The sequence below is a fragment of the Leptodactylus fuscus genome, chromosome 2 (genome assembly GCF_031893055.1).
Source record: "Leptodactylus fuscus isolate aLepFus1 chromosome 2, aLepFus1.hap2, whole genome shotgun sequence".
NCBI classification, from domain to species: domain Eukaryota; kingdom Metazoa; phylum Chordata; class Amphibia; order Anura; family Leptodactylidae; genus Leptodactylus; species Leptodactylus fuscus.
In genome coordinates, this window is record NC_134266.1 from 251,429,962 (window position 1) to 251,455,550 (window position 25,589).

Genomic DNA, 25,589 nt, shown 5'->3' on the forward strand with positions numbered 1-25,589 from the left:
TCCATCTTCTTCTGGAACGGGGTCTTCCTGTGTCTTTGTCCTGGATTTCAATCTTCTAGGCCTCAGGCAGAGCTGACTGTGCATGCCCGGGCCACAAGAAAATGGCCGCTTACACCAGCTTACTGTGTAAGCGGCCATTTTCTTGTGGTCAGGGCTTGCGCAGTCGACTCTGGCCTAGAAGATTGGAACCCAGGACGGAAGAAGACGCAGAGAGAGGCATTCCAGGCAAAGATGGAGGCAGCCCTGGAGATTTCTCTCGCAGCATTGGGGACACCCCCAGTGCTGTTTGAGTGCTAGGGACCGCCCCCAGTGCTGCGAGAGAATTCATTTGCATATCGAAGAAAACATGGATTTCTACAGAACGGCGGCGCGGGGAGAACATCTAAAGGTAGGAGAAGAATAACCTTTCTTAAGACTATTCCTCCGGGTTAGTCAGGAAAAAAGGGAATCCAATGTTAGGATCCCTTTAAGGACCATTTAAGGGTATGTTGACATGACATGAGTTTTATTGGTTGACCAAATGTCCGGAAAATTTGCAGCTTCCAAATTTGCCAGGCGACATATTTCGAGTTATTATAAAGTCCGCCTGTTTACTTTGATCAGTGCATTCAATGCATCCTTAAAGCTCCTCTCCAGCCATATGTATAGGACGCGCTAAACACGGAAAACCAATCCCAACAGATTGCCGGTTTTAAGTTTATAGTATGGTAAATTATGTTGTATTAAATTTATCAAATAATAAGCTGCTCAGCCGTATGTTGGCGTATGACTATGTAGGGACTGCTCGCCACCTTATTGGCTCCCTGCACATAGTTCTCAAATGGTTTGCAAATTTTTGGAGCACATACAAAAATTTGGGGGTTTTTTTGTACTGTGCCAGTGACTGCTACTGGATACTAAATCCGGTGCATCTGTACAGTCTAGTCTAACTTTACACCACTTGACCTATTTCTGTCACAATTTTGGCACAATTCTTCCATTTCAGGGCCCAACCCTTTCCTATAAGCTGCGGCCCTTTTTGGATAAGCCAAAAAAAAAAAAACAGAACGTGTCTAAAACACATCATATGGTGCACGGCATATAGGACAGTTCTTGGCCTAAGGGAGGCCCGAGCTCTCGTACCTTGTAGCTTAGGTCTGCTCCTCTGTTTCTTACAGGTTGACAGTATGGTTGGCGGTGTAGTCAATAAGAAGGATATTGCAGTAATAATTTATACAATGACTTTAGTACACGAAGGGATGAATATCAGGTTTATTGGGACAAAACCATCATTCACAGTTTAGGGGCCTGAATTTCTACCGCACCTCTATTATATTGCCACCAAACTGCAATAGGATAAGATTTCATCAAAGTAAATTAGAAAGTGAAATTTCTAGTATCGGGCCACGGCCATGCCTAGCATGTCTGCTGCAGGTATCACCCCTCAGCAGACCCACCCGCAGCACAAAGCAGCTGAGATTGGATGGTTTTCGCCATGGATTCACCATTGTAGCTGGGCCACTTTTGACCCTGGTACTGTATATTGCAGCAGGTTAGCTGCTGGCGATTTTGGTGGCACCCACGTGTGGGCTTCAAACTAATAATGGAAATTCTCTTTGGGACCATAGACCTGTATTAGGAATAGATAGGACCTCTTGATATTCTGTGGCTATGTTGCGTTGTAATGTTTTGGAATTTATATATATTTTTCAAAATAAAAAAAAAAAAAATAGTCATTTGTGTCATGTGACTAGTACTTTTACGGTCAAATTAGGGCCCATTCACATGATAATCTGGCTCGCCACTAAACCTGGCCTTATTAAGATAATTGTGGAACATGTTTTGCGATATCCGGATGTATCCCTCCAATGGAGAGCCAGATCATGCTGTGAATGGCGCCAATGGGTCATTTTCTTATTGCGCCAATGAATCTTAAATTTAAAAAATTGAAGAAATTTTCACAATAGTCCTCATATTATCATTTATGTACACAGCTCCCAGGCTGAACTATGTGTCTTCATGGCTACAAAGTACAATGTGTAGTCTGATCCTGTAGTCATGTGACTCTACCATTTGCTGACTCCTCTGGAGGGATCGGAGGGCACCGACCCACAGATATATTTATGGATATAATATGTCCGATCCTCACCCCATGCTGCATTCTTACTTACCGCTCTGTACCCTACTATGTATTTTTCAGCTTGGTTATGCCAACTTTTTATATAACTTGACCGATCTTCTTCTGCACTCTGCATGACCCCACTTTTTTGCGGCTTTGGAATGTGCGGAACCCAGTTTATTTCCATTGTGTGTTCTTCCATACTGGTTGTCAGCGCTGGAAAAGATCAAGTCATCGTGGTTTCACTCATCACAGTAAATTACAGACTGTCTTACACTGTCTGAGACTGATTTTATGTAGCTTTTATTTAGCATGTATCAGACTATCTATGTGCCCGCACCTGGCAGATGAATGGGCGCTATTCACAACTGCCTTATTTATATTTACTGAAAGAAACCTACTGTCATTTGGCTGATGATGAAAGACCAGACGGGAACAAATCCGAGCAATATCAAATGGATTTAAAGCAAAATGCCAGTACTAAAAAAATTCTGAAATTTTGGCGGCGGTGTTTGCTCTTTTGAACGGCGTTCTATAATGCCATTTTTTTCTTTTTTACATGTTTGGGTTTTTTTTTACTTGTTACGGGGAGTTTTTAGATGTTGTGCTTAATGGCTCCAACCTCTGGTAACATGATCGAACCAGCACCCAACCTCGGTGGAGGGAGTTTTTAGATGTTGTACCTAGTCACTCCAACCCCTGGTAACTAGAGATGAGCGAGTAGTACTCGGTCGAGTAGGTATTTGATCGAATACTACGGTATTTGAAATACTCGTACTCGATCGAGTACCACTCGCTATTCGAATGTAAAAGTTCGATGCAGAACCAGCATTGATTGGCCGAATGCTATACAGTCGGCCAATCAACGTTGGTTCTTCTCCTACCTTTAGGGCTAGTTCACACGTGAACTGCCCACGCGAGTTTTGACACCGAGAGAGACGCGGCGAGCCGCATCTCTCTCTGGTCAAAACCCGCCTGCCGCGACCATCGCGGTCGCGGCTTTCCCCTCTGCTGTCGGCTGAAATGAATGAGCCGACATAGGAGGGAGCTGCCGGGGGCTCAACCCGCGCGGCTCAACCCGCGCGGCTTCCGCCTGAAGGTAGGGCAGGTCGCTTCTTTTCTCCGCTAGCAGCTGCCCGCCGCTAGCGGAAAAAAGCCTGGCGGTCTGCATAGACTACCATTGTAAGGGGAGGTTTTTGACGCGAAGTCTGCTGTCAAAAACCTCCCCTGGGCTCACGTGTGAACGAGCCCTTAGAAGTCTTCTCCGTGCAGCTTCCCTGCGGCGTCTTCCGGCTCTGAATTCACTCTGCCAGGCATCGGGCCTGGGCAGAGCCGACTGCGCATGTCCGCTTGTAGTGTGGGCATTCGCAGTCGGCTCTGCCCAGGCCCGATGCCTAGCAGAGTGAATTCAGAGCCGGAAGACGCTGCGGGGACGCTGCACGGAGAAGACTTCTCGGAGAATCCAGCCCGACCCTCACTCGTGGACTTGGTAAGTATAATTTGATCGTTGCCTACACCTGAAACGAGCATTTTCCCCCCATAGACTATAATGGGGTTCGATATTCGATTCGAGTAGTCGAACATTGAGGGGCTACTCAAAACGAATATCGAATCTCGAACATTTTACTGTTCGCTCATCTCTACTGGTAACATGATCAAACCAGCACCCATCTTCGGTGGGGGGAGTTTTTAGATGTTGTACCTAATGGGTCCATCCCCTGGTAACGTGATCGAACCGTCACCCAACCTCAATGGGGTGAGGTTTTAGATGTTGTACCTAGTGGTTCCAACCCCTGGTAACATGCTCTAAATCACCACGAAGACCAAAAAGTCATAAAATAAAAATTTCTTAAATCTTGGCACTCCTCTTGTGAGGGCTCATTAGAAGGTGGACTTGGCTCTCGCCCTGGAGATCATCGCCAGGATCCAAGACAATTGAAAAATCCTCTTATTTGATGCTAAGTTTACATTGTAGATTTGGACGCCATTTTCCCAGCACAGCAAGATTTAGCACTTTATTTAACCATTTGCATGCCCCATACCTCGCTCCTCTCACATTCTCAGACTGTCTTTCATATTTTGTATGAAGATCGGCCAAACTCTTGAAAGGGAATGTAATAATAAGGAGTTGTGGAAAGTGGTTAGTGTGGTTAGAAAAGGGTGCAACCAGACCCAAATTATAGGACGTTCTAGACTTATATGACATCTTTGGCGCCTTGTATTGTTACTACTGATGGTTTTATCAAGGAAACAGGAAATAACATGGTAATACGCCGCTTGTGATTGGTCAGTGGAGGAGGTCATAAATCCATATGCAGCCAATTATAGAACGGCGTGGATGCACATCTGTGCTATCATCGGGCTCGCTGGATATACCTGAAATATGTATATACTGTATATCTATATATAGATATATATTTGCATTAAATTAGCTGATAATTGACATATTTTCTGTGATGCTTTACTTAGGAGAGCAGGATACAGAATCTCATCCTACTGCATGAGGACCGGCTTATACAACAAGAGTGAGGCGGAACGTGGCTGGAAGAAGGGATTAAAAAAAAACAAAAAAAAACACAACTATAGGAAAAAGCTAACATAGATCTTTACAATGATGCTGAAAGGGGTCTAAGACCAGCAGACTTGGAGGGGTTGTTCAGGATTTGGACTATAAATATAAAAGCATACTCACCTGTCCCTGGCAGTCTATTCACCTCTCCTGATCCCGTTTCTGACCCGCGTCGAGCATGCAGTGCGGGAAGGAGTGAGGCTCACATGACCGCTGAGACCAGTAAGTGACCTCAATGGTTGCTGGAGATGGACCATTGGGTGACATCACTAACATATGGCTTCAGCTCCTTACCAACGACTGCAGGTCACATGAACCTCTTGGCTTCTGGCAATGTAAGTCATGGCATGCGACAGAAACCGGTCAGGAACGGGCGACAGAAACCGGTCAGGAACGGACAACAGATTGTTGAGGACAGGTGAGTATGCCTTTTCTTCCTTTTACACCCATCCTGCCCTCCGCAAAGGTTGCTTCATATCATGGAAAACCCCTTTTAAAAAGGAGCATGTCCGGTAATTTGATGCTATTCCTATCCACTGGATAGGGAATAACCGATCATGGAGGTCTGACCACTGGTATCCCTTCCACTGGATAGAGAATAACCGATGGTGGGGGTTTGACCACTGGTATCCCTTCCACTGGATAGAGAATAACCGATGGTGGGGGTTTGACCACTGGTATCCCTTCCACTGGATAGAGAATAACCGATGGTGGGGGTTTGACCACTGGTATCCCTTCCACTGGATAAGGAATAACCGATGGTGGGGGTCTGACCACTGCTATCCCTTCCACTGGATAGGGCATAACCGATGGTGGGGGTCTGACCACTGCTTTCCTTTCCAATGGGTAGGGAATAACCAATTGTAAGGGTCTGAACACTGCTATCTCTTCCATTGGATAGACCACTTTCATGGAGGTCTGACCACTGGTTTCCCATCCACTGGATAAGGAATAACTGATCATGGGGTCTGACCACTGCTATGCCTTCCAATTACAAGAACTAAAGTTCCCTGTCCTATCTGAATGGTTGAGCGTACGCATGCCGCTGCTCCATTCTCTATGGGACTGTCAGAGCTAGCTGACCTCTGTACTTGGCTATCTCTGGGAGTCCCCTGGTCCATAGAAAGGACCCGCTTGTGCAATGATCCACTCACTTCATGTGGTGGTACAAGGGAACCCTGTTCTAGTGATCATTGGGAAGCACCAATCCAACTGTTATCTCTTACCCAGTACATAGGGGAAAGCTTCGAATTACCACAATGCCCCTTTAAAGGTTCCATTTCTCAAAAATACCCCCAAAAGGGAAAAATGGCAGCCCTAGAATTTGTATTCTGTGTTTTTCTTTTAAGTACTTGTGTATTTTCTTGAGATCCAAGCCTGATAAGCCTGAAGTGGGCACTCTCCGGGACTGGTGTAGGCCGCACCTGCTCCGGCTGCCCGGCTGATCATCTCTTTGTACTTGGAAACAATGTAAAGCCACTTGAGACAGATCTGGTTCACGTTCAATGGCGGGAGTAGATGAGTTCTCCACTTTGTTGTGATCACGTCTGCCCGGAGAGCCCTTGATGGGATTATCTATTGGAGCACAATGAGTATAAAACAATATACAAAACTCAGCATTTGATCTCTGCATGAGAAACCGTTTGATGTGGAGAGGTGACATCACATTACCGGGTTACTGTATTACACAAGACTCTGCTATTCCTTACATGTGGGACGGTATCTCGCGCAAAGTCTGATATAGTCTATGAATGTACCATTAGCAAATATGGGAACCTCTAAACTAATAGCACAATGACAATAAATGTAGATATTGGGGCAGATTTATGAAGACTTACAAGCCCCAGATTTATAAAGAGTCTCCGGACTCTTAATATGTCAGGCGCATGCGCCAGAATAGACGCAGGTCAGGAATTGGCATAGATTTCCTTATCAATATCATTATGCTGGGCATAGGTCCCACTCCGCTAATATTCAGAGAAAGTGGCCAATGAGGTGCAGAACAGGGGCTGTGGCAAATATTTGGCACAAGAAAGCCTTCCGCCAATTGTGCACCACATTCAGCGCCGCATGAGGCGAGATGAGCTTCTCAACTCAAGCGGCAGATTGACAACTCCCTGAGTATTTGTTGGGGGTCACAAAATCCATTCATCGGTTTTGTTTGGACTGAAACAGAATTGCTATTCTCTGTGGTGTCTTCTGACCCCAGTGTATAATGAGCAGAGGCCCCAAGGTGGGTGCTGCTTAAAGATAACCGTGTTACTCTGCCAGGCCTCAGGCCTCTTCTGGTCTCAGAGACCTCAAGAATGAAGTAGCCCATATGTCGACTGAGCTTCAATCACAGGCGTCAGTGGTCTATGAGATCATTTATACTGTCTGAGACCAGAAGAGGCCTGAAGACTGCTACTCAATATACTGCTGGGTTTGAAGAGACCCCAGAATATAATAATAGCTCATGAGTGGCGAACCCCAAAAATGTATACATTTTTGGAAAATAAAGGCAAAATAGGAAAAATTCAGATTCTTCTCCAGATTCTGCTTCAAATTTAGTCAAAATCTGCAATGTACTTTTTTTTCTTTTTTTAAATTTTCGTATCAGTATGTTTTTGTAGAATGGGAGGAAATCTACACAGACACGGGGAGAACATACAAACTCCTTGCAGATGTTGTTCCTGGCAGGATTCGAACCCAAGACTCCAGCGATCCTTCCACAATGGCGCCGCATGAGTGGCAGCCTCGATACAGAGCTCCAAGCTGAGAGCAACCTTTATCTTTCCTTTTCACTCTTTTTGTCTGTATCTTCAAGAATACTCTAACCAAGCAAACTAGCACTATGAATTAGCAACTATAAATCGAATGGAAGACCCTGTGGAGTATTTTTTTTTTTGCTTTTGTTTCTAATGTTAAAGCATGGACAAGACTCAAGACCAGATGAGCTGGAATTTCCTGTGTGGACTTATGCCTGTTACCATCCTCCCATGAGCTAAGGACAGCATGGTCACCATGAGGCAGACAAAGCTGGAGGAGAAACCTGCATGGAAGTGTGGACTTCTTCTTTCAAGGAGATGATTTTTGGCATCTATTGCTGATGTGTGAAGATACTACAGCTGACTGGTATTTCTTTCTATTACTGTGTACATGTGGGACTCTGTTACACCCTGGGAACCATCACCCACCTACCCCATGAGTTTATGGAAGCTTGGCATGAGAGCTGCACCCTGTCTACCTGGATGGCTTCAGACTTCTTTGGGCAGTAGAACACAGTGGTCAGAAGAAAGGAGGAGGGCTTGTGATGAAGGACATTTGGGGCATTTTATGTGATTAAGGAAAATAGCGCTGATACAAGATACCGAACTATCAGCTGTGAGCAGGAGATCTCACCTACCAAAGGAACTACCACGTTATCATGATAGCTGCCTATGTCCCCCACCTCTGCAAAAAAACCTGCCTGTTATATCTACATGCTGTGCCCCCTCCTCGTGTCCTCCAACCACATTCGGCTGTATTATTAACATCACTTCGCACAGAGAACTAAATGATCCTGCAGTGTGCTGTGTTTCTTTCTTTTAGTTGCTATGATTCCTAGGATTCCTCTATCTGCCATGAGCTTGTATGTGTTTCTCTCTTGTTATATAATACTGTACCATCTATGAAACTGTATCACTGAAATTTCTATAGTCCCCATTGTGGGACTATTAAAGGATTATCTTATCTTAACCACTGAGCCACTGTGTTGCCCCACGAAAACTGCATCGGTTTTTGTCAAGCCAAAAAAAAACTGATTCCAGTTCCTAAAGCAGAAATTCATTGTCAAATTTTTATGTCAGAATACTCCCTTAGGCCGGGGCCCCACGGGACGTAAACGCCGCGATTTGCCAGCTGCGGGAAAAATCGCGGCGTTGTACAGTGCAGGCAAAGTGGATGGGATTAATGTGAATCCCATGCCCACTTTACAGAAAAAAACGCAGTGCGGACATGCAGCTTTGCAAATCGCAGCATGTCAATTATATCTACGGAAATGCTGGCAGCTTTCCCGTAGATATAATGTTAAGAGAAAGTCCGCAGAAGAAAACTCGGTGAACTTTCTCTTAAAAGTGCTGCGGAAAGAACCGCAATGCGATCACACAGCGGTTCTTTCCGCAGCGCTTTAGCGCTGCCAAACTTGCAGAGAAGACCACAGCAGAAATGCATTGCGTTTTTTTCTGCAACATTTTTCACAGAAAGTCCAGAGTTTTCCTCTGCTGATTTTCTTTCTGTAGTATTACCTGTCTGACTAGAGCCACAAATAGCACAAAAAACCTGTAAAAAAATTATCTTGTGTTTTTCATAGTTCTGTGCATCTCTGCCTCCCTCATGTAGGTTTATGGGGAAAATACAGCAGGTAAGGTTTTTGTGCAGCATTTTGTGAAGTTTTTTTTCCCGGACCGTCGGGGAAGAGGTAAAATAAAATCTTTCACATTGCTGGGACTGTAAGACGCAGCATTTTTATCCCTCATCAGCTAAATACACTGCGTCTCCAGAATGTGTGGCCTCAGCTTATAGGGGGTTTCCGGAGGGGTGACTCAAACCGCCGATATCTTTGGAATTGCCCATTAGGCTTAGGCCTCATACACACTGCAGTATTTAGCATTCTGTACAGATGTCCTCCGTTGTGTAACTAGAAATGGCGGGGCCCCCCTGACCGACTTGCTCCCCTCTCCCCGCATTCCTGCACACAGTATTATGCCCCATAGTGGCCCCTGCACACAGTATTATGCTCCATAGTGGCCCCTGCACACAGTGTAATGTCCCATAGTGGCCCCTGCATACGGTGTTATGCTCCATAGTGGCCCCTGCACACGGTATTATCCCCTATAGTGGCCCCTGCACACAGTATTATACCCCATAGTGGCCCCTGCACACAGTATTATGCCCCATAGTGGCCCCAGTACACAGTATTATGCCCCATAGTGGCCCCTGCACACAGCCTTATGCCCCATAGTGGCCACTGCACACAGTATTATGCCCCATAGTGGCCCCTGCACACGGTATTATGCCCCATAGTGGCCCCAGTACACAGTATTATGCCCCATAGTGGCCCCTGCACACAGTATTATGCCCCATAGTGGCCCCAGTACACAGTATTATGCCCCATAGTGGCCCCTGCACACGGTATTATGCCCCATAGTGGCCCCAGTACACAGTATTATGCCCCATAGTGGCCCCTGCACACGGTATAATGTCCCATAGTGGCCCCTGCACACAGTATTATGCCCCATAGTGACCCTGCATACGGTATAATGTCCCATAGTGGACCCTGCACATGGTACTATGTGCCCCATAGTGACCCCTGCACACAGTATAATGTCCCATAGTGACCCCTGCATACGGTATTATGTCCCACAGTGACCCCTGCACACGGTATTATGCCCCATAGTGACCCCTGCACACAGTATAATGTCCCATAGTGACCCCTGCATACGGTATTATGTCCCACAGTGACCCCTGCACACGGTATTATGCCCCATAGTGGCCCCTGCACACAGTATTATGCCCAATTGTGGACAACCATGAGCAATTATTATACTCTGGTTTCCTTTCAGACTCCAGTATAATAATCGGAGACGCAGGGATGGATGCAAACATAAAAAAAACACTGTTACTTACCTCTCCCTGGCTCCGCTGCACTCCCCACTGAAGTTGGCCATCTTCAATGATGTCCGGGACGTCACATGACCCGGGGCCTGCATTACGATGTGTAAGGACGCAGGCCCCAGTCATGTGACGTCAGGGACGTCACACAAGTAGGCCTGAAGCCTGACTGGAGCCAGGAGAGGTAAGTATATAGGACCCATTATCCGGTAACAGCCTATTTTTTTAAAAAAAGTAGCGGATGTTGCCAGGCCCCCTAATGTCTTGGGCCCTGTGGCAGCTGCTACCGCTGCTACCCCAGTAGTTACGCCCCTGGATGTCCTGCTGACCTTGACTATGGCAGTGCAGGGAGTCCATGTCGTGCTAGGATAGTTGTAGGATGTCTGAACTTTTCTTCCCTACAAGTCATACTGTAAAGGAAGAACAGCACATAAGACAGTGTTCACATCTTGCATTTACACCAAAACAGCACATGATGCAGCACTATATTGTCTGGTAAAATGACCGATCCCAATGCAGTTAATGGGGTCATCTGGGAGCCATCGGTGTCTATCATGTGACTGATTTGGTTTTTTACTACGTTGGAGCAGAACAATGGAAATGAACATGGCAGATGTGAACAGAGCCCAATAAATCTGCTGCTGGGTGGAAAAGGAGGAAGACGATGAAAGGCAAAAAGATAGATGGACATGTCACAGAGTTCATGGAGGCATCACTAAAAAGTCTGAGGACATCCTGGAGCACCCCAAGGCCCCATACACATGACTGAGTGTGCTGTGCAATGTGAGGCTGAGTTTAGTCTGGAGTGACATCCATGCGTTCCGTCATGTGCTTATTAGAGATGAGCGAACACTGGATCAGCCGTTCCGAACAGCACGCACCCATATAAATGAATGGAAGCACCTGGCATGGCAACCGGCCGCCGGCAAAGTGTACATGCCAGGTGCTTCCATTCATTTCTATGGGAGCGTGCTGTTCGGATCGGCTGATCCAAACAGTGTTCGCTCATCTCTAGTGCTTATCTCTATGGGGACTTTTGGAGCACTCTGGATTCCACCAGCTCTATGTCCATCAAAATGGAATGGATCATTGAACGCCCCTTAAGGTAGCATTGGTCTGCACAGTCGCTTGTGTGCATTAGGCCTTAGGCTAGGGCTACTCGGTGACTTTGGGTGTGACTTCTGTCACGTCACCCTGCAGTTCTTTCATTAATGTTAGGAAATGGGGTCACAATGTGGACCCTTAGTGTGAATGTGACTTCTAGTTGCAAAAATAGGGAGCAACGTTTGAGTGTAAGTTGCGGTTGCAGCACAATACAAGGACAACCTGGAGACCCAGCAGTTTTTGGTCACCCCGTAGCCATAGCCTTATTCCTAGGGTCACCAGAGTTAAAATCCACTTATAACCTAGGTCTGTGATGGCTAACCTATGGCACGGGTGCCAGAGGTGGCACTCCAAGCCCCCTCTTTGGGCACCCATCCGTGGAGCAGATTATACTGTGTGGGGGCCACTGGGGAGCAAATTGTACTATGTGGTGGCCACTGTGCAGCAGATTATACTGTGTGGGGGCCGCTGTGGAGCAGATTGTACTATGTGGGGGTCACTGTGAAGCAGATTGGACTGTGGGGGGGGGGAGTCACAGTGGGGGAAAGCTCTATGAAGCCCATTTGTATGACCATATTTTGCAGGTCTGTAATTGTCTGCAATTGTGGATCCGCACACTATTAAGGTTATATTACAGTGTTGGCACTTTGTGATAGTTTAGTGGGTTTTGGGTTGCAGTTTGGGCACTCGGCCTCTAAAAGGTTCGTCATCACTGACCTAGGCTTTGTTCACATCTGCATCTGAGGCACAACTGGTGTCATCCCTTTAGATCTGACAGCGCTTTGTGTGAACAGAGCCAACGACTGATCTTACACTGGGTCCATACCCAGATCTCTGCTGTTCTCTTTACGTGGCCCACACTCCTCTTCTGTACGGTTTCCCTTACCTATTGTCTTCTGGGTATAAGTGGGATTTCTCCAGAACTTTCCCTTTCTCACACATCCGAGCTGTCTACTCTGATCTGAAAAGAGACCCAATGCAATCCTCTGCCCGGCCTGTCTACCATCAGAAACATTCCCCTCTAATCCAGCCATTCACCACATATGTGAAAAACAGCAGGACTGCTGGCAAATCCACCGGTCATTGTTATCTCCCACTGGAAGCATTGCATGATGGGAGATGATCAAAATGGATCAGATGCACTGTCAAGGCCAAGTGGGTTTTGCCAACAGTGATGCCTAAACCAAATATGGATTAGATTGCACCCCGCTAGCACAAAGTCTGCTTTGTCTTTCTTTGTCATGCAGCACAAACCGCGCGCTCAGTCTGTGCGGGAGAAGCAGACACTATGTCCTTTGTTATGTCTTAGAAAAAAAAGAGGCCGTGCAGGAGGAGGAATGTGCTGCAGGTAGTAATCTTCTGTCACAGGAGGAGGTGACTGAGAATGATCATTCATCTCATCTACTGCAAGGGCCAGAGGCCATAAGAACAGTCTGCACCCCTCCAAACTGACACCGGGCCATGTATATATATATTATAATAATCTATACGTGTGTGTGTGTATATAGTAGTGTGCAAACGTTTTAGGTGGGGTGTATCCATACTTACTGTATTATACAGGGTGGATCCTAAGTATGGCTACACCCATATACAGTGTTGGCCAAAAGTATTGGCACCCCTGCAATTCTGTCAGATAATACTCATTTTCTTCCAGATAATGATTGCAATCACAAATTCTTTGGTATTATCTTCATTTAATTTGTCTTCAATGGGAAAACCACAAAAAAGAATTGTCAAAAAGCCAAATTGGATATAATTCCACACCAAACATAAAAAATGGGGTGGACAAAAGTATTGGCACTGTTTGAAAAATCATGTGATGCTTCTCTAATTTGTGTAATTAACAGCACCTGTCACTTGCCTGAGGCACCTAACAGGTGGTGGCAATAACTAAATCACACTTGCAGCCAGTTGAAATTGATTAAAGTTGTCTCAACCTCTGTCCTGTGTCCTTGTGTGTACCACATTGAGCATGGAGAAAAGAAAGGACTTGAGAAGCAAAATTGTGAGGAAGCATGAGCAATCTCAAGGCTACAAGTCCATCTCCAAAGACCTGAATGTTCCTGTGTCCACCGTGCGCAGTGTCATCAAGAAGTGTAAAGCCCATGGCACTGTGGCTAACCTCCCTAGATGTGGACGGAAAAGAAAGATTGACGAGAGATTTCAACGCAAGATTGTGCAGATGGTGGATAAAGAACCTCGACTAACATCCAAACAAGTTCCATCTGCCCTGCAGTCCGAGGATACAACAGTGTCACCCTGTACTATTCGTCGGCGTCTGAATGAAAAGGGACTGTATGGTAGGAGACCCAGGAAGACCCCACTTCTTACCCAGAGAAATAAAAAAGCCAGGCTGGAGTTTGCTAAAACTTACCTGAGAAAGCTAAAAACGTTTTAGAAGAATGGCCGGGTGACGCCCATGGCATCTGCATAGCAGCCATTTTGGATTTAACTTGTGACACATCAAGCACATGGAGAATTGCACAAGAAAAACAATGGTGTGCTCATTTTTAACGTAACTTTATTCATTATCGAGTTATTGACACGTTTGTGACATGGAGCAAATTCAACACGCTGATCCGGATCATCCTCGGTGAGATGGATCTTGTAAGGGTGCCATCTTTGTGTAGCCAGTATCCGTCAAATGGACGTTCAACTGATGCCACACTCCATGTGTTTGATGTGTCACATGATCACCTTCCCATTGAAAAAAGTAAAGTTGAATCCAAAATGGTGGCTTTGCAAATGGCGCCATGGACGTCACCCGGCCTCAAATGTTCCCCCCACCACCACCACCACCACCCTATGTGCTAATATGCCATAAACGGTAAGGTGATATCAGCAACCACTTCCATTGTATATGGGTGTATCCATACTTATCCGTCCTGTAGTTGGTGTCAATGACACGTCCACCAGTTTGCGGTTGTGTATATAACGTGTTGCGCCTTTCTGTAGGGTCGGTGCTCTTGCTAGTTGTACGGAGCCTTACACTACAGGGCTATAAATCTAATAGGATATTATATTGTTATTAGCTGACGCCCATGTAAACATCTTCTTCAACAACCAAAGGTTTGCAGGTTGAGAGGTCAACTCCACCAATAAAGAAAAGTGAGTTTACAAAATCCCCAGTGTGAATACGTCTCTGAGAAGAGGATCAAGTGTTTAAGATACATTTCAAGTGTCTGCCGGTCGGATGTCACAAATACCGCAGATAATCCTCTGCTTTCTTTACCTATTGAAGGGATATTAAGTTCACCTCCCCGGTGTTTACATGTGGAGCGGGGCAGACAAAAGTGAATCTCAAAAACTGCCGAGCAGAGGAAATTTACGAGACCTAATAGCATGTAAAACATGGAGAGACTTACGTGTACCCATAAAGTTATATTACAGGATGACTTGGGTCAAGGAATTTACAGAAGGTCAGAAAAGGAGAATTTGCTTATGGCTTAGAAGTTCTTAAAGCTTGGCTGGTCATGGCAAAGTCACCCATGTTCTGCCATATTAAATGCAGGCGGAAAATCTGAAGCGTTTACACCTTAACCCTTTAATAGGGTAGTTTGTTCATTAATACTCTGACATGGTTACACTTCTCCTACCTTTAGAAGTCCTCTCCGCGCCGCCGTTCAGTAGAAATCCAGGTTTTCTTCAGTATGCAAATGAGTTCTCTTGCAGCACTGGGGGCGGTCCTCAGCGCTCAAACAGCACTGGGGGCGTTCCCAATGCTGCGAGAGAAAACTGACACGTCTTTTTCTGGAACGCCCTCTCCATGTCTTCTTCCGTGCTGGGTTTCAATTTTCTAGGCATGCGCAGTCGGCTCTGCCATCGGGTAGAGCCGACTGCACATGCCTGGGCCACAAGAAAATGGCCGCTTATACAATATGCTGGTGTAAGCAGCCATTTTCTTGTGGCCCGGGCAGGCGCACTGGGCTCTGCCTGAGGTCTAGAAGATTGAAACCCAGGACGGAAGACGACACAGGGAGAGGGGGGTTCCAGAAGAAGAGGGAGGCGGCGCTGGAGATTTCTCTCGCAGCATTGGGGACACCCCCAGTGCTGCAAGAGAACTCATTTGCATACCAAAGAAAACCCGGACAGCGGCGTGGAGAAGACATCTAAAGGTAGGAGAATAGGCTTTCTTAAGACTATTCCTACGTGTTAGTCAGAACAAAAGGGTATCCAATGATAGGATCCCTTCAATACCAACATTGCTATGTGAGGGCTTATTTTTTGTGTGACAAGTTGTACTTTCATTTGGCACCACATAATGTTATGAGTTTTTGTTAAAGTTTTTGGGGGTTCATGAAATAACAATGACATGTCAGCTTTATCTGGTGGGTCATTACAATTATGGCGATATATATTGGCTGGGGATATCTGGTTGACATACAGGCCAGATTTTCAGACCTTATTTCCCTGTCTGTAGGAGGCCTAGTACCCTTCCTTTTCAATGAGTGCTATGTAATATTACTAGGGTTGTGCATGGATAACGTGACCGCCAGCTGCTGATCTGGGGCGGCGCTACTGACACAGAATAGACCAGATTCCTTGCTGTATGCAATGACTCCACTTATATGTGTACCTCCAGGTATAAACAACTTTACATAAATGAATAGTACAGGTGAATATAGGAAACTTTGTAATATATCTCATTAAAGAGATCTGTTTCCTTCTCCAGTTATTAAGTTGTTCTCCTGCTCCGTATCTTCAATCTGACTGCTTGTTTACATTCTATTTGTTTCCATATTCAGCCTCACATCTAGAACTCTATAGAGAAGGGAGGGGTGGAGGAGGAGGCTGCTGCTGGCTGATTAATTGATTTATTGCCCCATTCTGTGCACTGATAGCCTCTTATCTACAACCTAGCAGTGTTAAAAGTGTACAGAATAGCTGCGTGTAGGAGCAGCAATTATATAGGGTGTCTTTTATACCCCCCTCCCCTCTTCATAAACTCATTTTTTTAATTCACGGGCATCAGAAGAATTACAAAGTGCAAAGTTTTATTTTTCTTACCAATGTATTTACATAATGAGATATAAAAAAAAAAGGCCAAAATGTTCAGATTTACAAATAAGCAAATATCTGGAGGTTTCCATGAACCCATTGTAACTTTACAGCAATTTACATGACTTTTTGGGCCTTGTGTGGTGACCTTGTTGCCCTTCGCAACCAGAACTTCCAAATGAAAGCTAAATTCTGATTGGTTGCTACAGACATCAACGCCACTTGGTCACTAAGGCGGTGTAATACAGGATGTCCATTGTCTATACAATATATACAGAGACCCCGGCACTGGTTGGTGATGTCCTTCATTGTACAGCTGGAGTATTTACTGGGGCAGATTTATCAAAACAGGGGCAAAGGGAAAGAGGAGTAGTTACTGTGACAACCTATCCAGATGCCCTTGTTATACTGGAAGGTGCATACTTGCCCATTGACACTAGGTTACCACTAGTATTGTCTGTTTGTTGTTCTGGTCCCTTGGGGTCCTGACTATAATGGCGAGATTTGGTCAGTTTTCTATACATACCGTATATCTACCCAATCTGTCTCTCTCCACCTGCCAGTCTATTCATGGTTTCCATCGTCTTCCCTAAATCCTTCCCGTTTTCAGGTCTTCTCTCGCACTGCACCTGCCCTCGAGAGGTTTTACCACTTGCTCTTCATATTTATAGCTTCTAGCTTGACATGAAACCTTATTTCTTCAATAGGCTTTTTGGGCTAAAAATATTGATGACTTAAGCCTAGGTCACCAATATGGGATAAGTGGGGGTCCAACACCTGGCTCCCCCATCGATCAGCAGTTCATAGCAGTTGATACACAAAGAATGGAACAGGAAGCAAACAGCACTGTTCTCTGTGTAGTGGCCAAATCAGGTTACTGCAGGTTAGTTCTCATTCAAGTGAAAGGGGCTATGCTGCAGTAACCTGTTCTGATATCGGTGATCTATCCTATGGACAGGTCTTCAATATTTTTAGGCCAGAAAACCCCCTTACATCACAACTTTATTACAGCTGTAGTACAACTGTGGCCCTTGACCCAGTCACAGATATACCCGTCATGGTGTCCTTGTTGTATCCCTTTGTCCCAATTCTGTCCCTCCTGCTGGGGGAAAAGCTGGGAGCCCCTCCCCACATATGGCCCTGCTAAAATCATTGACCTTTTGATGTATATGGGGTCCTAGGATTATGAGAAACACTTGTTACTGGTCCCGAGTTCAGATGGGGCAGAGTTACCGGACCACGAACCTCCTGCCTGACCATTGTGGAGACGCCGCAGACATTATAACCAACTATCTACAACTTTAAATAGTCCAGAAAAACATAAAATACAATGTACATACATCACAGCGATAGTGCTTATAGACAGTACACATGGTGGGGTCTCAGAAATGTCATCATTTCGACATGCGACCATTTACATAGGCGTTCCTCAGGGGATTGGACAAATGTACAATCCATAGGTGACCATGGCTCTCACAGACTGTACAGGAGACCAATCCAACTGTATAGTCCATGTAGTCAGTAGATTGGAAAGAGTTGCAATGTGCCGTCCCCATACAAGGCTGCAGTCCGAGGAAGATGAACTCTACAACTCAATGAGGATCATCACATAAATAATGAGGAATCACATTTACATTCTGCTTCACAAATCACTGTAGTCCCACTCTGGACGTCTCCAGTCAGCTTCATCTAGTAGTTTTCTATCATAAATCTACCATTGTCCAAGAATACAGCGGCAGATCCATTGCAGCATAGGCTTCTCCTCAGGTCCATCATAGTATGTACTCATCCTCAGGTCAACTGTAGTACATGCTCCTCTTCAGGTCTATCACAGTACATGTTCATCCTCAGGTTTATCAGAGTACATGCTCATCCTCAGGTTTATCAGAGTACATGCTCATCCTCAGGTTTATCACAGTACATGCTCATCCTCAGGTTTATCACAGTACATGCTCATCCTCAGGTTTATCACAGTACATGCTCATCCTTAGGTCCACTACAATACATTCTCATCTTCAGATCCATTGTATGTGCTCATCCTCGGGTCCATACTGATACCTGGTCACAATGAGCAACTGATCATACATGAAGTGGATTCAAAGATAACACGTAAAACCTATAAAGAACCCTGTAAGCAGATCTCGATCTCCAAATGGCAAATCCAAAAACAGATCTTAAAGGTGGTAGATTAAGAAGCAGAGCTCCAGGCGTAGATTTCCAAGTGGTAGATCTAAAAGTAGATCTCCAGGTGAAGGCTCTAGTAGATGTTCTGGTTGGCTGATGTAGAATTAGACCTCTGGACAATGAACCTTGAAGTAAATCTCCATATGGATGTTCAGGCATGGATTTCCAGGTGGTAGATTTAAAAATAGATCTCCAGGGGTAAGATCTGGTGGATCTTCAGGCTGGCTGATGTACAAATAGACCTCTGGACAGTGAGCCTTGAGGTAGATCCCACTCAGCATTCCTAAAAATGATGAAAGGATTACTCTGTGATGTATAAATGAACATTTCCCATCCAAAATGGTGCAATAGTAATAACAACAGTATCAAAGTATGTAACAAAGGTCTAAGCGCACATTCACACCAGGTGGATCCATACACACGATTACTGCAGTTTTACCACAGTCACCAATAAGGCACATTTATAGTATGTTCACCCAAAGGAATTTGAGGCAGTCTTCCCAAAAACTGGGTCTTTTCTGCCACCTATTGTTTAATGGGAAACAATAATGGATGTTTTTAGTCCCATTGTACATAGGTATAATTTTGGGAATAAACCCGTGGCAGAAACCTAGGGCTCATCACCAACATACCAATGCATGTTCCAGGGGTAAGATTTTGGAGAGGGTTTTGAAGAAAAAAACTGTCTGAAATATTGATATAAATTCCTCTGTGTGAACATACTCTTACTCAGGGCAATGATCATTTGTACAGCTGTCCCTTCCCAAACATTGGCCATTGCCTATTAACTTGCTATGCCCCTTTAGGCTGATTTTGGACAGCGGTGTTTAGTTCATGACATACAGACCATGTGTTGACCCTAGATCAGTGAAGGCGAACCGTTTAGAGACCGAGTGCCAAAATTGCAACCCAAAACCCACTAATTTATCACAAAGTGCCAACACAGCAATTTAATCTTAATAATGTGCAGATCCACAATTGCAGACAATTACGGACTTGCAAAATATGGTCAAGTGAATGGGGCTTTATACAGCTTTCTGCTCCACTGTGAACTCCACACAGTCCAAACTGCTTCACAGTGACCCCTACACAGTACAATCTGCTCCACAAAAGCCTCCACACAGTATAGTCTGCTGCACAGTGACCCCTACACAGTGCAATCTGCTCCACAGTAGCCCCCACACAGTACAATGAGCTCCACAGTGGCCCCCACACAGTACAATGAGCTCCACAGTGGCCCCCACACAGTACAATGAGCTCCATAGTGGCCCCCACACAGTACAATCTGCTCCACAGTGGCCCCCACACAGTATAATCTATTCCACAGATGGGTGCCCAAAGGTTCGCCATCACAGCCCTAGATCATACCACTTTACAGCGTCCCGGACTCCCAGCTTCATGGTCATCTACAATGTTAGGGCTCCCTGCCTCCTCGTACTGGAAACATGACTATTGTCCTGCGGGTAGGCCAGGAATTCTAACACCACTGATGACTATGATGCTGGGAGTCCAGGTCCCTGCACAGTGTCTGCGAAATGGAGCATTTAGTCCGTACATTATGGGCCATACCCATTGGATAAGCCGCCTCACCTGAGTCTCATCTTGGCCACATGAAGAATGCTCTTCCTCAGGATGGTTTCTCTCATCTCCTTGACAGGCGTCCAGCTCTGATAAATGAAGATGTGGTGACGCCTCCGTCTCTGCCCCGATACCCTGCACACTATTTGTGTGTAAAATCCTTGGCTCCTCTGTATCTTTGTCCTTAGCGTCTGCACCTCCTCCTCCTATTAGCTCCGGATATGGCTCACAGACAGGGGAGCTATCACTGCCAGGAGGTGTTTGCATAAGAGGCCAAGTTTCTACAAGCTCTCTGCAGGCCGAGTGTGAAGTGGGTCCAAAACATGTTGGAATCATGTCCGCCTCAGCGTCTGCGTTCCTGAAAAAGCAGCAATTATTAGAAATGTCCCTAAATGATTGTAAATATCAACCTGCCTTAATCTGTGGCCTACGCAGTCACACGGAGCCCACACAGAGCGCATCACTAGGAATTACAGTGTCCGCTCCTCAGTCAGGTCTCATTTCTGGAATCCTCATATATTTTGGTTCAGCCAAAAATAATTCAGCTTCCCCATGTGTAGATGACAGACATTACAAACTGAAGAATTCATTGAAATCCCAGAGAAAATGGCAGAAAAATAGTGATGTCAAAGGGGTCTGGGCATTTTCCATATGGTCATTACCCTTTATGGACCGAGCGCAGACTCCACCAATAAGGTCTCTCTACTCTAAAGGGGTTGTCCAGTTCATTTCTGTTGATGACCTATCCTCAGGATAGGTGATCAATAAGATCAGTGAGGTCTGATCTTTAGGACCCCCGCTGATCAGCGAGAGGGCTACCATGCTTGTGTAAGAGCTGTGACCGCTTCACTGTTTGCATTGCATGCCACCTATTTCGTCATGGCCGTGCAATGTTATCTGTAACATATGGCCATGCCAATTGCATGAACATCACAGTCCCTGCATATGGCTGATCAGCGGGGATCCCGGTTCATCAACAGAAATTAACTGGACATCCCCTTTACGGATGAAAAGATAAGTCAAATAAAACCCACTTACCCATCGTACAAGGTGCTGTGTGATGGGAATATACAACCGCGGTCGATGCTGTACGTCTCCTCACAGCACAATGACGGAATTAAGTGAACAGGGCCTGGAACAGAGAAGCAAAGAAGTATGGATGAAGTGGCTTATATATAGTGTCTGTATAGTGTCAATCACTACAAATTAGAGGACAAGAAGGATAAAGGATACGTTTTACAAAATTTCACAGAAATTCTTTTCTAAAAATTTCACTTAGCGATCCAAATGTAACCGGATGCGTATGAGTAGAGCGTAAAGGTGCCAGCACGTGAACCTATTACTTACCACAGGCCTGTGGCGGCTCCTGCTGGCAGCGGCAGTACGTCCTATGTGGGTGCTCCGTGACTTGTGGTCTGTCAAAGCACAGCAGCTCTGACCCCGTGTACTGCACATCTGGGGACCGGCTGGACCCTGTACAGGACAAAGATGAGAAATGGGAGGGATTTATTGAGTCGTCTGTATAAGAAAGTTACAAATGTCTGACTTACAATGAGTTTGCCTAAAAATACAATGTCAGCCTTGAGGAATTCCTCTGAGGGAGGGAGGGAAGGAAGGAAGGAGGGGAGGAGGGAAGGAAGGGGAGGGGGGGGAGGGAGGAAGGAGGGGAGGAAGGGGAGGAGGGAAGGAAGGGGAGGGGGGGGAAGGGAGGGGGGGGAGGAAGGAAGGGGAGGGGGGGGGAAGGGAGGGGGGGGAGGAAGGAAGGGGAGGGGGGGGAGGAAGGAAGGAAGGGGAGGGGGGGAGGAAGGAAGGAAGGGGAGGGGGGGGAGGAAGGAAGGAAGGGGAGGGGGGGGAGGAAGGAAGGAAGGGGAGGGGGGGGAGGAAGGAAGGAAGGGGAGGGAGGGAAGGAAGGGGAGGGAGGGAAGGAAGGGGAGGGAGGGAAGGAAGGGGAGGGAGGGAAGGAAGGGGAGGGAGGGAAGCAAGGGGAGGGGGGGAAGCAAGGGGAGGGGGGGAAGCAAGGGGAGGGGGGGGGGAAGCAAGGGGAGGGGGGAAGGAAGGGGAGGGGGGGAAGGAAGGGGAGGGGGGGAAGGAAGGAAGGGGAGGGAAGGAAGGAAGGGGAGGGAAGGAAGGAAGGGGAAGGAAGGAAGGGGAGGGAAGGAAGGGGAAGGAAGGAGGGGAGGAGGGAAGGAAGGGGAGGGGAGAAGGAAGGGGAGGGGGGAAGGAAGGAAGGGGGGGAGGGAAGGAAGGAAGGGGGGGAAGGGAAGGAAGGAAGGGGGGGGAGGGAAGGAAGGAAGGGGGGGGAGGGAAGGAAGGAAGGGGGGGGAGGGAAGGAAGGAAGGGGGGGGAGGGAAGGAAGGAAGGGGGGGGAGGGAAGGAAGGAAGGGGAGGGGGGAGGGAAGGAAGGGGAGGGGGGAAGGGGGGAGGGAAGGAAGGGGAGGGGGGGAAGGAAGGAAGGGGAGGGGGGGAAGGAAGGAAGGGGAGGGGGGGAAGGAAGGAAGGGGAGGGGGGGAAGGAAGGGGAGGGGGGAAGGAAGGAAGGGGAAGGAAGGAAGGGGAGGGGGGAAGGAAGGGGAGGGAAGGAAGGGGAGGGGGGGAGGGAAGGAAGGGGAGGGGGGGAGGGAAGGAAGGGGAGGGGGGGAGGGAAGGAAGGGGAGGGAGGGAAGGAGGGGGGGAGGGAAGGAAGGGGAGGGGGGGAAGGAAGGAAGGGGAGGGGGGGAAGGAAGGAAGGGGAGGGGGGGAAGGAAGGAGGGGGGGAGGGAAGGAAGGGGAGGGAAGGAAGGGGAGGGGGGAGGGAAGGAAGGGGAGGGGGGAAGGAAGGAAGGGGAGGGGGGGAAGGGAGGGAAGGAAGGAAGGGGAGGGGGGAGGGAAGGAAGGGGAGGGAAGGAAGGGGAGGGGGGGAGGGAAGGAAGGGGAGGGAAGGAAGGAAGGGGAGGGAAGGAAGGAAGGGGAGGGGGGAGGGGAGGAAGGGGAGGGGGGAGGGAGGGGGGAGGGGGGAGGGAGGGGGGGAGGGGGGAGGGAAGGAAGGGGAGGAAGGAGGGGAAGGGGGGAAGGAAGGGGAAGGGGGGAAGGAAGGGGAAGGGGGGAAGGAAGGGGAAGGGGGGAAGGAAGGGGAAGGGGGGAAGGAAGGGGAAGGGGGGAAGGAAGGGGAAGGGGGGAAGGAAGGGGAAGGGGGGAAGGAAGGGGAAGGAGGGGAGGGAGGGGGGGAAGGAAGGGGAAGGAGGGGAGGGAGGGGAGGGAGGGAAGGAAGGGGAGGGAAGGGAAGAAAGAAGAGAAGAAAGAAGGTAGAGAAGGAAAGAAGGGAGGAAGGAAAAGGAATATAACAGAAGGAAAGAATGGAGATAGAAAGAAGGTAGGGAAGGAAAGAGACTGAAAGAAGGGAGGGAAGCATCCATAGCAACCACACTGTCAGACATGGCGGGCACTGCGAGCTGAATTGTAGTGTTCTGATAAGAATGAAGGCTATAAGCAGCCGGGCGGGAGTCACATCATGATATTCTCCGCCACAGACTGACTGGATTCTTAGATGTGAAGGCAGCAATGTTTATGTCACTATATACACAACTTATAGTAATGAAAGACCAGCTGGAGAAATTATGGGCACAGTGAATACAGGGTATGCTGCATTGTTTGTGCATGGCAGGTTTAGTCTACAATAGTATGGTGGGGTATGTGGGTAAAGGAGACGTCTGTGGCTCCATGCCCCACAGGTCTGTATATACAGAGACAGGACTCCTATATACTTACAGTTTGGCTTCTTCTCCATGAACTGTCTCTTGCAGTAGATAACAGAGAGGATAAGCAGAGCTAAGAGCACGGTGGACAGCGCACTACATATAACCGCGGCCAGGGCGGTGTCCCGGGGACTGGATGCTGTAGCTGTGATCTTCACAAGGTTTACTTTGCTGCCTGGAAGACAATACAAAGAGTTGCACTTTATAAAAAAAAAATAATAATTTTTTGAAACTTTTTGGAAGTGATATGTCATCAAGTTTTGAAATACTTCTTTAAAGCAAAAGGGCCCACGATATGGAAAAGCTGCTGTTTCTGTGGAAAATTTTGCAACCTTTGTTTGAGCCAAAACCAGGAGTCGACATAACAGAAGGGAAAAGTATAAGAACTTCCTTTATATTTCCTTTTCAAGCCAAAAAACGCAGGAAAATCTGCAACAAAAAAGCAGCTTGTCCACAATCAGGGGGTCTTTGCCTAAAAGGGCTTTCTTGTTTATAATACTGATAACCTATCTGCAGGATAGGTCATTAGTATCTGATCAGTGGAGGTCCAACACCCAGACCCTGCACTGATCAGCTGATCCAGTTGAGCCCGAGAAGCTCCTGCACAGTACAGGGCTGGAGAAGCTCTGATCCTATTCAAGTAATAGACCCCTTATACTGTATAGCGGTGGCACTGGCCTACTTCTGCTCTGCGCTTCCCGTCCTTTGCAGCCAGACATAGATCAGCTGATCGGGGTGGGTGTCTGATCCCCACCGATCAGATATTTATTGCAGTGATGGCGAACCTTTTAGAGACTGAGTGCCCAAACTGCAACCCAAAACCCACTAATTTATCACAAAGTGCCCACAAGGCAATTTAACCTTAATAATGTGCGGGTCCACAATTGCACACAATTATAGACCAGCAAAATATGGTCATACGAATGGGGCTTTATAGCGCTTTCTGCTCCACTGTGACCCCCACACAGTACAATCTGCTGCACTGTGACCCTCACACAGTACAATCTGCTGCACAGTGGTCTCCACACAGTATAATCTGCTGCACAGTGGCCTCCACACAGTATAATCTGCTGCACAGTGGTCCCCACACAGTATAATCTGCTGCACAGTGGTCCCCACACAGTATAATCTGCTGCACAGTGGTCTCCACACAGTATAATCTGCTGCACAGTGGTCCCCACACAGTATAATCTGCTGTACAGTGGTCCCCACAGAGTATAATCTGCTGCACAGTGGCCCCCACACAGTATAATCTGCTCCACTGTGACCCCCACACAGTACAATCTGCTCCACAGTGGCCCCCACAGAGTATAATCTGCTGCACAGTGGCCCCCACACAGTACAATCTGCTCCACAGTGGCCCCCACACAGTATAATCTGCTGCACAGTGGCCCCCACACAGTATAATCTGCTGCACAGTGGTCCCCACACAGTATAATCTGCTGCACAGTGGTCCCCACACAGTATAATCTGCTGCACAGTGGCCTCCACACAGTATAATCTGCTGCACAGTGGCCTCCACACAGTATAATCTGCTGCACAGTGGTCCCCACACAGTATAATCTGCTGCACAGTGGTCCCCACACAGTATAATCTGCTGCACAGTGGTCTCCACACAGTATAATCTGCTGCACAGTGGTCCCCACACAGTATAATCTGCTGTACAGTGGTCCCCACAGAGTATAATCTGCTGCACA

At 47.1% G+C, this 25,589-nt stretch overlaps 1 protein-coding gene across 1 annotated transcript in view; it reads right to left on the bottom strand.

The window, feature by feature from the left end:
- Positions 1–16,422: 16,422 nt before the first annotated feature.
- The window catches only part of TNFRSF19 (TNF receptor superfamily member 19), a 53,762-nt gene continuing 44,595 nt past the window's right edge, over positions 16,423–25,589 (bottom strand). Inside the window, exons 6-10 of the mRNA XM_075266036.1 lie at positions 23,906–24,067; positions 21,510–21,635; positions 21,201–21,294; positions 20,175–20,520; positions 16,423–18,867 (exon numbers count right to left, since the gene is read on the bottom strand). Of these exons, the coding sequence (XP_075122137.1) occupies positions 18,859–18,867; positions 20,175–20,520; positions 21,201–21,294; positions 21,510–21,635; positions 23,906–24,067 (737 nt within the window). The 3' untranslated portion in view covers positions 16,423–18,858. The remainder of the gene's footprint in view (positions 18,868–20,174; positions 20,521–21,200; positions 21,295–21,509; positions 21,636–23,905; positions 24,068–25,589) is intronic.